Below are 14,757 nucleotides of genomic sequence, written 5' to 3' on the forward strand. Positions count from 1 at the left end.
GGAATTTATTATCAGGACTGGTGAGTACAGCTCTCAGGTTGGGCTGGCTCGCAAGAATGGCTGATTAAGGGTTTGCTATTATTAAATGAGACACACCCCGCTCCAAAAAAAAAAAAAGCGGTAATTATGTGAGTTGATAGAGATGTTAAGTAGTCCTACTGTGGTAATCATTTCACAATATAATCATCTCTCGGGATCCTACTGGGATTGGTTCCAGAAACCCTACAGATACCAAAATCCAAGATGCTCAATCAAGTCCCTTATATATCTGTATTTGCATAAAACCTATATTTGCATATAAACTGTATTTGTGTATAGGCCCAGGCAGGTTATGCCTACACATCACTTCATTTGCATAAATTCGGGATAGTTCTCGGCTTATGGCAAATTCAAGTTTTGCTTTCGGGAACATTCTGGAATTTCTCTCCTCCCCTTGCAATATTTTCAATCTGCAGTTGGTTTCGTCAATGGAGGTGAAACCTGTTAGTACAGAGGCCAGATATACATGTGTATCAAATCATCATGTCTCAAGTCATACTCTTTAAACTTTCATGGATATTTTTTGTTGTTTTCATTGGTGAATATTTTTTATTAAACTCTCTCTATATAAGAGAAGCTTGAGAGCCCTGCCGGCATGGCTCAGTGGTTGAGTGTCGATTTCTAAACCAGGAGGTCAAGGTTCGATTCCCGGGCAGGACACATGCCGGGGTTGAAGGCTCAATCCCTAGTAGGGGGGCGTGCGGGAGGCAGCCAATCAATGATTCTCTCATCATTGATGTTTCTCTCTCCCTCTCCCTTCCTCTCTGAAGTAAGTCATATATATAATATATATATTTTAAAAAGCGAGAAGCCTGGGAAAGCTGTTTGTGGGCCCCATCTGGTGTTGCTGCACTAACACGGGCTGACCTGGCAGCTAAAGCTTCTCCAGCAGAGACTCATGGAAGCACACAGGTTTTCAGTTTCCTTCTGCTCTAGACTGCCTCCCCGGCAGCCCCCCGGGTTCCCAGTTCTTGGTCCAGAATGAGTTTGTTCCTGCCACCCTCTCAGATAGAAATCGGGGTCTCTGGGCCAATGCACTCTGAAATGTGGCCCCTGAGTGTCCTTGAGTCAGGTAATCCACCTCCACTGAGTCTGAGGATCCATTAGCTGTGAAGTCACCTCAGCCTCAGCTCACATCCGGGTCTTTTCCTGCCACTTTATTAGGAAGATGCTACAGAATCTGTGTACAAGACACATCAGTGTGAGGGGAGGGGCCCTCCAGCATGTCTCCAAGGAGGCCCATGGCTGGGACAAGCTGTTCTCCTCCACTTGGTGCCTAGAGAAGGTCCCAGTGCAGGGTAGGAACTGGCCAAGCAAGACCCTCCCAGCCTACTATTCAGTTCCTTCTTTTTAAAAAAATTTTCAGTTCCTTCTTGCTTGTCTTTGATGGCCACCTGGAATCACTCTTCCAGCAGAAAGAGCTTGCTGATGAGGCCTGGGTGGCACTGGCGAAGGCCTGCTGGGGCCTGTAGTCTGGTGTGGTCTGCACACGGAAGATGATTTTGTGCTCCAAGGGGTAGGAGACTTTGTAGCCAGCAAACAGCGCCTGTGGGTCCTTCAACAGCTGTGATTTAATAATGTTTCCTAGTGTATGATCTTCGTTGATGGTGAAAAAACAGGCATTGAATACCTTGGTGTCCTTGTTAATGATGATCTTCTCGCTTCCGAACAGCAAGAATGCTTGAAGGCTGGAGAGGCGTTCATCATCCTAGTGCCACAGCCACCTCCAGAGCTTACACTTACTCAATGTTATATGTCAATTATATCTCAATGAAACCGGAAGGAAAATTAAAAGAGTGTCTGGGCCGTGACCGGTTTGGCTCAGTGGATAGAGCGTCGGCCTGCGGACTGAAGGGTCCCAGGTTCGATTCCGGTCAAGGGCATGTACCTTGGTTGCGGGCACATCCCCAGTAGGAGGTGTGCAGGAGGCAGCTGATCGACGTTTCTCTCTCATCGATGTTTCTAACTCTCTATCTCTCTCCCTTCCTCTCTGTAAAAAAATTAATAAAATATATTTTTAAAAAAAAGTCTGGGAAATAACACTTATCCATTTTATTTTAAAATGTTCCTAAGACATCATTTCATTAGATGACTACTAATGAAGGTTATTTATTTGTATATACAGTTGTGTATTTCTAAGGTAAATGCAAGTAAACCATTTTGTTGTTGATTTTTTTTTTTAATCTCTTAAGGCCCTGGCTGGTGTGGCTCAGTTGGTTGGGCATTGTCCTGTGCATTGAAAGATTGTGGGTTCGATTCCAGTCAGCGCACATCCCCGGGTTTCAGGATCGATCCCCGGTTGGGGACGTGCAGAAGGCAGCCAAGCCATGCTTCTCTTTCACATTGATGTTTCTGTTTCTCTCTCTCTCTCTCTAAAAATCAATTTTAAAGTCTTTTTAAAAATCTCTTAAGGACTTTTATATTTTGTGAATTTGAAGAGTTAATGTGATCTTAGTTATTTTTTCCGTTATTTTGGTTTTGAAAAAAAATCTACACACGTGAAAAAACAATAATAATCCTATATAATAAGGAGTTAAGATGCAAATGGTCATCACACCCTCATGTCAGCACATCATCACTCCATAATGTCTCAGACACTCAACACTGGGGAGATTGGGATGGGGGCCAACCAGGCACAAATGAGCTCGCAAGAGAGGAATGCAGACCAGCCAGGCACAAAGGAACTTGCGAGAGAGGAATGGGGACCAGCCAGGCTGCAGCCCGGGAGAGGGACAAGCCACCTGTCCCGCGGTCCCCTGCAGCTGTGGCTGACTCAGGCGAAGTCGGCCCGGGTCCTGGGTGTCTGTGGCTGGCCAGAGGGAGGGAAGCCTGGGTCCCAGGTGCAGGGCGAGGCAGAGGCAGGGCGATCAGGCCAGCAGGGGAGCAATTAGGGGCAATCAGGCTGGTAGGGGAACAGTTAGGGGCGATCAAGCAGGCAGGCAGGCAGGCAGGCAAGTGAGTGGTTAAGAGCCAGCGGTCCCAGATTTCGAGAAGCAGTTGGACATCTCCCAAGGGGTCCTGGATTGGAGAGGGTGCAGGCCGGGCTGAGGGGCGCCCCCCTCCCCCTGCCATGCACAAATTTCGTGCACTGGCCTCTAGTAATGCATAAAATCAAAGAGCCAAGACAGACACCCAGCTCCAAAGTGAATTCCCCTCCAGGATTCTTGGTCTTGTTTCTTTGAAGAAGTCTGTTTCTTTGGTGAAGCTTTCCTCCTCTTAGTGGTTAGTTGGATGAGTGATCTTGGTGGGTGAATACCTACTGTGTGCTTAGCCTCCTGGGGTGGCTGACGGTGGTCATAGTGGCTCACTGACGGAAGCATATGCCATGTGGCAAGGACAACCTCACCGAGTGTGTTGATAACCCTAAGAGGGGCGCCATCACTACTTGCTGCAATACCTTCTAGCCGAGGTGGGCTTCAATGGGAGGGAGGGGGCTTGGTATGCGCTCCCAGGAGGTGGAGCTGAGTGAAGAGCAGCTGATCCACACCAGGCAGGGCTGCTTGGGGAACCAGCTCTGATAGCAGCCAGAAGCCCATCGGGCCACATGGACATTCTGGCTTGTGGGCTGCCAGTGAGGGGCCACACTTACAACAGCCTTGCTCGTCCGAGCCATTCTCGCAGTCTATCTGGCCGTCACATCTCCAGAACTCAGGAATACAACGGTTGATACGACCCCCACAGCTGAAGTCCTCCACCTTACAGGTGACAGACTCTGTGGGAGAAACAGGATTGAGTCTTAACTCAAAGGGAAGGCCAGTCTGCTTCCCCAGTCCTAGCTGTGCAAGGAAGAACCCAGTTTTTGCGTGTATTTTATTTTAAATTAAATCTTTATTGTTGAAAATATTACATAGGTCCTCATTTTCCCCCCATTGGCTCCTTCTTGCCTGCCTCCACCCACACCCATCCCAGGCCTTCACCACGCTATTGCCTGTGTCCATAGGTTTTATATATATACTAGGGGCCTTGACCACCCTATTGTCTGTGTCCATGGGTTATGCATATATGCATACAAGTTCTTTGGTTAACCTTTTCCCACTCACCCACCCTCCCCCCTTCCCACTGAGATTCTGTACTCTGTTCCATGCTTCTATGTCTCTGGATCTATTTTAGAACCCAGAGCCTTCCCTCTTAGATTCTATAGTCTGTTCCATGCTTCTATCTGGATCTATTTTAGAACCCAGAGCCTTCCCTCTTAGATTCTATAGTCTGTTCCATGCTTCTATCTGGATCTATTTTAGAACCCAGAGTTTTCAGAAAAAAGGTGCCAATCCCACCTTTCTGGGTCAAAATTTAATGGAGTTTGTTAAAAATCAGACGCTAGGTTTTGGAATGAGATAGAGGTGGTGGTTGCACAACATTGCAAATGCATTAATGCTAGTGAACTGGTCACTTTAAAATGGTTAATTTTGTTTGTGTGAATTACCCCTCAAAACAATTTTTTAAAAGAGCTATTCAAGGGATGTTCTAGTGATATCTTTGCTCCCCACCTCCCAATTCATGGTTGAACATATCAATCTAATGGCCGAAATCCACCTCATCTGTTCCCTGCTATCATCAAAAAGGGTTGGGGCCCCTGCTGGTGTGGCTCAGTGGTTGAGTGTTGATCTATGAACCAGGAGGTCATGATTCGATTCCCAGTCAGGGCATATGCCTGGGTTGCAGGCTCAATCCCCAGTGTGGGGCATGCAGGAGGCAGCCAATCAATGATTCTCTCTCATCATTGATGTTTCTATCTCTAGCTCCCTCTTCCTTTCTCTCTGAAATCAATTATATATATATATATTTTAAGTGTTGGGATGGGTGTAATACTCAAAGGGGACTCACTACATGTCTCCTGGGATTCATCAGACTGGTCCTGGCACTCGGCACTCCCATCACAAACCCACTTGTAGGCGATGCATTTCCCATCTTGGCACTGGAACTCGTTTCTCTCACAATTGCCTTCCACTAAGAGAGAAAAGGGGAAGAAAGATTCAATGCCAGGATCAGAAACTGACCACACTACCTATGTCTGTTTCCTGCCAACTAAAGAACAAACCAGAAATATAACCCTATTATAACAGTCTGGTTCCCAGGAAATGAAACATGTACAAGTTAAATTTCATGAACCAAAAGTATAGCGGAGGATGCAAAAAAACATCCAAAAGTGAGACTTGTCAACAAAATGTAAGTCTTTGACATAATGGTTTGTTGAGTCCAAAGTACAAATTCATTGGGATCTGGGGACAAAATATTAGAACTTTCATGTACATTTGTAAAGAAAATTATTTAGCATATTATAAGCCTGTATCGGAAACAGTAATGACGAAAATTGACAGTGCAAAATCATTAAAACTTGAGTTTTCTCCAGTAGGTAGAGTGGAAATAGAAAGAAAAATGATGATAAATTATTAGTGTGGAGGCCAGAGAGCAGAAACCCAGCAACAAAGGTAATCAAATATCTCAACATCAGAGCAAAAGAAATGGAACAGAAACAGTAGCCTTAGGTGTAATAAGAGAAAATTTTCCTAGAAAAACAATTGGGCCCTGGCCGGGCAGCTCAGTTGGTTAGAGCAGTGTCCCGATATGCCAAGGTTGCAGGTTTGATCCCAGGTCAGGGCACATACAAGAAGTAACCAATGAATGCATAAATAAGTGGAATAGGGAGTCAGTCTCTCTCTCATTCAAAATCAATTTTTTAAAAAAGACTCAAATTTTTAGATAAAAATGAAGATGAAGTAAGTGTCTGGGAAATTGCCTAAAATACATGATTTTTGCACCTTGGAAAAGAGATCAAAATTATATTGATTGTGCCCTGGCCAGCATTGCTAAGTGGTTAGAGCATCGGCCTGTACCCCCAAGGGTCTCGGGTTCAATTTCCTCTCAAGGGCATGTACCTGGATTGCAGCTTTGATCCTGGCCCCAGTCGGGGTGCATGTGGGAAGCAACCAATCAATGTTCCTCTCTCTCTCTCTCTCTCTCTCTCTCTCTCCCCACCCCTCTCCCTCCTTCCTTTCCACACTCTCTAAAAATCAATGGAAAAAATATCCTCGGGTGAGGATTAACAAAAAAATATATTATATTGACTGCATTTCCTTTTTGAATACTATACTTTAAATTAGAATGCAATGCTAGGTATATGGTAAACTGGAATCAAAGCCAATTTTTTTTGGTTGGCAATTACCTGATAATAATAATCTTTTAAGCTCAAAGTATAAACTTTGATTTCCTATGTAAGCTAAAACAATGAGGCCAATAAAAATTCTGACCTGGCTTATGTTAGCATGCTTCATATTGAATAAATAAGGAAGAGAAAAACAATAAAAGCAGCTAGAAGGATTTTCCTCATGAGTCAGATGTTCTGTAGGCAAATAGTATATAAACATGAGTTTTGATTGATGGCTATATTACTTCAATGTTCCACTATCCTTGTAAGAAGACTTTTCCTTTTATCAATTGATTTTGAGCATTAGCTATAACCAAAAAAATCGTTTAATGGTTTGTGCGAAATGTAGTCATTAGCTCATTTTGCACGAAGGTAATTTATACTGGTACATGCATCAAAGTTGAAGCAGACTTCACATCTACAGAAAGTTATTCCATTCTTGGGAGAAACCTCAGACAAAAAGAAATGGAGAGAGTAAATACTTGAATGATGCTGCCTGCTCCTGAGAGCAGCCTTTCCTTCTTCGTTCTGGGCGTTGAAGAGGAAGGATCAAGATCTGGGCCCTGGCCAGGCAGCTCAGTTGCTTAGGCATCATCCCATGTCACCACTGGATTCCCAGTCAGGGCACATGCCCAGTAGGGGGCGTGCAGAAGGCAGCCTATGATGTTTCTCTCTCTCTCTCCCTACCTTTCTAAAAAATCAATACTCCCCTCCCCCCCCCTTATTTTAAGGGACAAATAGCTGATAAACGTATTGACACACGTGACTTGCTGAACATTACTTGTGTCTGACTTATTTTGTTCAAGGGTATGTACTCTGCATTTATGCGAAGTTCTAGTTCAGGCAAAACTAATCTAAATTAGAATTCAGATTAGCTGTTGCCTCTGGTGTGTGGGGGCAGTAATTAAATTAGAAAAAGGGGCAGAAGAAAACTCTTTGAAAGGCTAGACATAGTCTATATCCAAATGGGAGGTGATTACATAGAAACAGGTGTTTATAAAAACTCACTGGCCTGGCCGGCATGGCTCAGTGGTTGAGCATCGACCTATGATACAGGGAGGTCACAGTTCGATTCCCAGTTAGGGTATATACCCAGTTGCTGGCTCAAGCCCCAGAGTAGGGGGTGTGCAAGAGGCAGCTGATCAATGATTGATTCTTTCTCATCATTGATGTTTCTATCTCTCATTGACACACGTGACTTGCTGAACATTACTTGTGTCTGACTTATTTTGTTCAAGGGTATGTACTCTGCATTTATGCGAAGTTCTAGTTCAGGCAAAACTAATCTAAATTATAATTCAGATTAGCCGTTGCCTCTGGTGTGTGGGGCAGTAATTAAATTAGAGAAAGGGGCAGAAGAAAACTCTTTGAAAGGCTAGAAATAGTCTATATCCAAATGGGAGGTGATTACATAGAAACAGGTGTTTATAAAAACTCACTGGCCTGGCCGGCATGGCTCAGTGGTTGAGCATCGACCTATGATACAGGGAGGTCACAGTTCGATTCCCAGTTAGGGTATATACCCAGTTGCTGGCTCAAGCCCCAGAGTAGGGGGTGTGCAAGAGGCAGCTGATCAATGATTGATTCTTTCTCATCATTGATGTTTCTATCTCTCTCTCCCTCTTCCTTCCTCTCTGAAATCAATAAGAATATATTTAAAACACACACACACACACACACACACACACACACACACACACACACACTTGATCCTGTACAGTGTGGCTCAATTGGTTGAGTGTCCTCCTGTACACTGAAAGATTGAAGGTTTGATGTGTACAAGAGGCAATTGATCAATGTTTCTCTCTCACATGGATGTTTCTCTTTCTCTCCCTCTCCCTTCCTCTCTCTCTAAAAATTCAATTAGCCGGGCTGGTTTGGCTCAGTGATTGAGCATGGACTCAGAAACCAAGAGGTTGCCGGATTGATTCCCAGTCAGGTTGCAGGCTTGATCTCCAGTAGGGACATGCAGGAGGCAGCCAATCAATGTTTCCATCTCTCTTTCCCTCTCCCTTCTTCTATCTCTAAGGTCAATAAAAGTATATTAAAAAATAATAATAAAAATTCAATTAAAAAAAACCTCACTGAACTTTTGCTCACTTCTTATCTATCCATTTTATAGTATATTGTATCTAAATTAAAAAAAAAACAAAACACTCTGGGTCTTCACAGTTCAATTCCAATGCTCTTACCAAGAATTAGGAAACCAGCCAGATGAGATTAGGAGAGATAGGAGGAAGCCCCAGAGGAAGATAGAGGTGATAACGAGAGAGAAAAACACGGACTGTTTCCAAGAACCAACCGAACTTGGTAAGTGTTCATTACAAGGCCCAGGCGACCAGGACAAGAGCAGAAGAGAGGGGGTGAAGGGCGAAGGCAGTGAGTTGAGCTTTGGAATCTGCCGTCAGTACTGGTCGTTGTATTGCCCAACCACTGATCAGAACAGGATGTCTCCTTTGGAGATGCCTCTACAATACACCCCAGTGACAAACAGCTGAATCATAATCGCAATCATGCCCAAAGCAGGACATGACACTTCTTGCTGCTGTGGCACACACGGTGGGCAAAAAGCAATGGGAATTTGAGGAATCTTTGAAAAAACGATACAGGAAGTTCAGGCAAGGGGCACTGGTGATGAGGATCTTGGAGGAGGAGCTTCTGTCACCATCCCCCTCCTCCCATTGCTAGCCAAGCTTTGGTTATCATTGTAGACATAAGAACATCCAAACCTGTAGGGAATTTTTAAAAAATCCTCACCGGAGGATATGTTATTGTTTTTTCATTGATTTTACTGAGCCAAACCGGTTTCGGCTTTCATTGATTTTAGAGTGAGAGGAAGGTGGGAGGGGTGGGGAGACAGAGGTGAGGGAGAAGCATCAGTGGGTTGCCTCCCATACTCGTCCTGACTGGGAATTGAACCTGAAACCTTTTGGTGCACAGGACGCTGCTCCAACTACTGAGTCACCAGCCAGGGAAACAAGACCTCAGATGCTGGGCAGAACTGACAGTGGTGCAGTTTCTTTTATGCATTCGAGAGTCAGGCCCAAACGGCAGTAAAATTACATGAAAGTAGGAGAAAGCAAGGTGAGGATTGGATTACAGGACAGTTAACAAGATTATGTGCTCTCTCTCTTGCCCTAGCTGGTTTTGCTCAGTGGATAGAGCATCAGCCTGCGAACTGAAAAGTTCCAGGTTTGGTTCTGGTCAAGGGCACATGCCCAGGTTGCGGGCTCGATCCCCAGTGGGGGACTTGCAGGAGGCAGCTGATCAATGATTTTCTCTCATCGTGGATGTTTCTATCTCTCTCTCCCTCTTCCTTCCTCTCTGAAATCAATATATATATATATATAAAGATTATGTGCTCTCTTGAGGGTGGTTATGCTTTTTTCAAGTGTCTTCATCTAGATGAGTGATGGTGAAACTTTTGAGCTCGGCGTGTCAGCATTTTGAAAAACCCTAACTTAACTCTGGTGCTGTGTCACATATAGAAATTTTTTGATATTTGCAACCATAGTAAAACAAAGACTTATATTTTTGATATTTATTTTATATATTTAAATGCCATTTAACAAAGAAAAATCAACCAAAAAAATGAGTTCGCGTGTCAGAGGTGTCATAGGTTCGCCATCACTGACTAGATGCACAGAAACAACGGACAGAGCTTGCTTAAGGCAAATACAAGCCTTTTCGAAGTTACATGCCTGAGGTGTGACTTCCCACCATGACCTGCCAAGCTAGGAATCAGAACATCCTGTGAGATTACTTTCTGTAGAATCATTTTTTCGTCCACACCACTAATGCTCTCACCACCCGACCTTTGCACAAGGACCTATTTTACAAAATAAAGGAGCCACAGGAAATAATAGTAATATCTTAAGGCCCTTTAAAGAGGGATAAAAAGCCCTGACCGGTTTGGCTCAGTGGATAGAGCGTCAGCCTGCGGACTGAAGGGTCCCAGGTTCGATTCCGGTCAAGGGTATGTACCATGGTTGCGGGCACATCCCCAGTAGGGAGTGTGCAGGAGGCAGCTGGTCAATGTTTCTCTCTCATTGATGTTTCTAACTCTCTATCCCTCTCCTTTTCTCTCTGTAAAAAATCAATAAAATATATTTTAAAAATTTTAAAATAAATAAAGAGGGATAAAGATAAGAAAAATAAATTCTGCCCCGCCTGCATGGCTCAGTGGTTGAGCATTGACCTATGAACCAGGAGGTCACAGTTCAATTCCCTATCAGAGTATACCAGGTATACCTGGTTGTGGGCTCAAGCCCCAGTAGGGGGCGTGCAGGAGGCAGCCGACCAATGATTCTCTCTCATCATTGATGTTTCAATCTCTCCCTCTCCCTTCCTCTCTGAAATCAATAAAAATATATTTAAAAAAACAACATTAAACTTCTTTCCTGGACATCAAACCTTCACCTGGTAATAGCTCTCTAAATATCTGCTAGCCACAGGTGGCTGAAGACCTCACCAACAGGAAGACCCCACCACTACCTATTTCTATCAGACCAGGTCATCTAACAGCTCCAGACAATGTTTGAAAAGTGGATGGATTTTATTGTTATAGGTACAGTCAGACAGCAGTTGGCTGAGAAATAAGTCCCAGCATATTGCTGGTGGGAACGGCAACCGGAAACAGGGAGCACTGCCCTGGCCTGATAACTCAGTTGGTTACAGCATTGTCCAGATAATCCAAGGTTGTGAGTTCGATCCCCGATCAGGGTACATACAAGCATCAACCAATGAATGCATAAATAAGTGGAACAACACAATCAGTTTTTCTCTCTCTCTAAAAAATAAATCAATGTTTAAAAAAATTTTTAAAAACAACAACACAGGCAGCAGCAGGTAACAACACATCAGACGGGTGTCCCCGTGGTAGACGGGACTGGTTCTGTTCTGAACACTACAGCCCAAAGGAACTGCACATCTTTCTTGTTTCCTCCCCATTGCAGAATCAAGGTTTGGATTTCCTGTGTCAGTTTCATTTACATTTCAGCAAAAGCAAAAGGGAGCACACACTTTTATATCTCCTGCTGGGGATGCCTAAAATTACTGAAGCACTGCACCCCACCCAACCCCCCCAAATCTCTAACTTCTAGCCCTTAAATTGCTCCGGTTATGAGTGACAAATCAGGAACCAAGTTATCGAAACAGAAAAGGAGAATACACATTTCTGCTTTTTCTCCAACACACAAATGAGGTAGTAAATGCTTTCGATGTTTGCTGTCCCACGCTGCTTGTGGACGAAGGAGCCACACACTAAACCTGACGAAATTAAAGCCTGGGAGGCCCGCATGGCAGGCCTTACAAACTCAGAGGCTGAGAGTAACCGCACAGGATGATCTGACACAGAAAATTCCTAACTAAAAGCGAGTCATGGCCTGTAGCTTCCTAGACAAAGGTCAATATCTACCTTAATTGAGGCCGTCTGCTGTCTTTTTGCATCTAAGATAACATACCTTTGAAAAGTCATAGTGTGCTCACTTTGGCAGCATAGATACTAAAATTGGACCAATACAGAGAAGATTAGCGTGGCCCCTGCTCAAGGATGACACGTAAATGCGTTGTGTTCCATATTTTTTTTTTTTGTTTGAAAAGAAAAAAAAAGTAAGAGAAATCTTCTTTTCCAGACCTCTCAGGGCACAACCTCTGCACCAGGGCAGACCACAGAACCCCTCATTTTCATCTTGCTCTAGGAATTCTATGTCTATGTTTTGTAAACGTTAATTGTTAACTATCCTGTGTCCACCAATGTGAAAGAAGTGTCTCTCCGGTTTCCTCTTTATCCAATCTCAGAGATTTCCCGCTTGGCTTTCTCCCGCCCCTTTCCTACTTTGATTCTAATGTATCAAATAAACTACAAAACTGCCATTTTCCGGAGCATTTTCTCAGTCCGTTGAGATTTTGTTTCCTGGCAACTGTCATCATTTTGGCCCAAATAAACTCATAAAAAATTCTTTGCACGTTCTTACATCAACATACTGAAGGTAGTTGTGGTAAGGGAAATAAAAACTATAGATAGAATCATTTCCTGGAAAGAAGAGATGCCTGGAGCTAGCAGACTCAGCTGAAAATGAATGAGAAATCAATTTACCAGTGCGTTCTTCCGAACTCGGACGCCAAGGTAGTTTCCCCAGGAGTGGTCTCAATGGTAGACTTTGTTGCCAAGCAACTTTGGGGAGCAGTAGCCTGTCCCTGTCAATATTCACTGCAGTTACTCCCACAGCAACAAACGGTCAGCTGGGCAAAGTGTGGATGTTATTAAACTACAAGGTTTTGATGTGCTTATTCTTTGACAGCTGGGCAAAGTGTGGATGTTATTTTTTTAAATATATTTTTATTAATTTCAGAGAGGAAGGAAGAGGGAGAGAGAGATAGAAACATCAATGATGAGAGAATCATTGACCGACCACCTCCTGCAAGCCCTCCCCACCCCCCACCCCCAACCGGGGATCAAGCCCACAGCCCGGGCATGTGCCCTTGACCAGAATCGAACCTGGGACCTTTCAGTTCACAGGCCAACGCTCTATCCACTGAGCCAAACCAGCTAGGGCCGTGTGGATGTTATTAATGTATTCAACATGGAATGCTAAGGGGACCATCGAAGCACACAGCAAGAAAGGCATCTAGAATTGAATATTATCAGCGGAGGAACCCCACAGATAAGAGCAGGACTAGCCTGGAAAGACAGGATGAGGTACATAATTCCCCTTAAAGGTTTCCAGCCTCAAAAAAAGCTCTCCCTATCTTTTCCCAGTATTGCCCTGGAAGAATTTGCTAAGGCAGATACAACTCTTAACAGGATGCTCTGTGTTCTCTGAGTTTGGGTGTGCCCTTGGCATATTTGATACTCTGCACACAACTATTATATAGATGTAGATGTGAACAAAAAACCATCTCCATCTGTGTCCTTTCATGTTGTGACCTTTGCTTAAACTCACTGTCCTTAGTAAGCACATCAAAACCTTCTAGTTTACCCTAGCTGGTTTGGCTCAATGGATAGTGTGTCGGTCTGCGGGCTGAAGGGTCCCGGGTTCGATCCTGGTCAAAGGCACATGTCCAGGTTGCGGACTCAATCCCCAGTAGGGGGCGTGCAGGAGGCAGCCGATCAATGATTCTTTCATCATTGATGTTTCTCTCTGTCTCTCCCCGTCCCTTCCTCTCTGAAATCAATAAAAACATTTAAAACAAAACAAAAAACCCTTCTATAGTTAAGGAGTATCTGTGTTCCTTAAAATACTTTTGTTAATAATGACCAGATGACAACAGAAATGAATACCAAACTAGTGATAGTATGGACCACCAGGATATATGGCCCCTGGCACTACCGTATCCTTTGTCCCTTGGTCTTGTCAACCCTTAGTACCTGTGTTATAATATTTAAAAATGTGCAGTCACGGGAGTCTTTAGCAGAGAATAACTTTAGTGGAAAACTGCTGGGTTGTCCCTGCCACTCTGGCCCAATCTTCCCTCAAGGAAATAGATTCTGTGATATTCTATGGAAGTGCCTGTTTCATGTGTCGGTCTTAAGATACCTTCTCCTTACAGTAGCCATTACGTCTTTGCTCCATCATCAGACATTGAGGGACATATTTGGGGACATTGATCTGGCTAAGGAAAGCCTGCAGCTCAGATTCCTTTGGAAATGAACGAGACATCCTCCACCCCACCCCCAACCCGAGATGCTTTGAAGACAGACAGCCCAGGAGCCACCGGGGCTGCTGCAGCATCGGGTTTGCACCAGGAGAGAGAAGTAGCTGCCAGCTGCCAGGGTCTGGGGAGATCGGACTCGGAGCCGCCTTCAGAACAGGAGACCCGTCCGCTCCCAGCCACCCAGGGGGAGAGAAAACTAAACTGCACGTCCTGCCCCAGCCTCACTGCCATGACTTCCCCCGGGAAGGAGGGGATCAGCATGGGAACCGCAGCTGAGTCAGGTGTCTCTCAACCACGCCGGGCCCCTGCACTTCACAACTGCGGGCTGAATTATTACACTGTCCTCTGCTGCGAGGCTGCACCTGCCTTCCTGGCTCCCCTCCCAGCACAAACCCATAGGTCGAGGTCAAAGCTCTCCAGTCAAAGGCAACCCCCTCCCCATTAAAAAAATAAAATAAAAAAAAAGCTTCCTGCAATCCTGTGAATCAGGAAACCCCAATCCGTTTATGGCTCCCGCAGCTCATTTAAAGCCACTCAGGACTGTGCACCTACAGCCTCTTGTCCAAATCTAAATCTGAAACCCCCTGAAGCAGTGGTTCTCAACCTTCCTGATGCCGCGTTCCTCATGTTGTGGTGACCCCCAACCATAAAATTATTTTCGTTGCTACTTCATAACTGTAATGTTGCTACTGTTATGAATCGTCATGTAAATATCTGATATGCAGGATGTATTTGGGCGACCCCTGTGAAAGGGTCGTTGGACCCCCAGGTTGAGAACCGCTGCAAAGTGAAAAATCGTCAGAGAGGCGGTTCAACTGAACCCGCTTGGGAGCCTCCGAACAAACAAGGCGATTCTGAGGGGTCCGTCGGGGTCGCATCTCCCCGGCGCGACCCCACCGGCCATTTCTGGGGCGAGG

The 14,757-nt window shown here is 44.7% G+C and overlaps 1 protein-coding gene and 1 pseudogene across 1 annotated transcript in view; both read right to left on the reverse strand.

Annotated features, from left to right (window-relative positions):
• Window positions 1-14,757, reverse strand: part of LDLR (low density lipoprotein receptor) — a 61,847-nt gene that overhangs the window by 25,764 nt on the left and 21,326 nt on the right. The window contains exons 2-5 of the mRNA XM_014535733.1: window positions 4,864-5,044; window positions 3,629-3,751; window positions 2,790-2,842; window positions 1,466-1,747 (exon numbers count right to left, since the gene is read on the reverse strand). Coding sequence (XP_014391219.1) covers window positions 1,466-1,747; window positions 2,790-2,842; window positions 3,629-3,751; window positions 4,864-5,044 — 639 coding nt within the window. The remainder of the gene's footprint in view (window positions 1-1,465; window positions 1,748-2,789; window positions 2,843-3,628; window positions 3,752-4,863; window positions 5,045-14,757) is intronic.
• On the reverse strand, window positions 1,020-1,870 carry LOC102244882 (annotated as a pseudogene).

This window comes from Myotis brandtii, unplaced genomic scaffold (assembly GCF_000412655.1).
Source record: "Myotis brandtii unplaced genomic scaffold, ASM41265v1 scaffold1496, whole genome shotgun sequence".
NCBI lineage: Eukaryota > Metazoa > Chordata > Mammalia > Chiroptera > Vespertilionidae > Myotis > Myotis brandtii.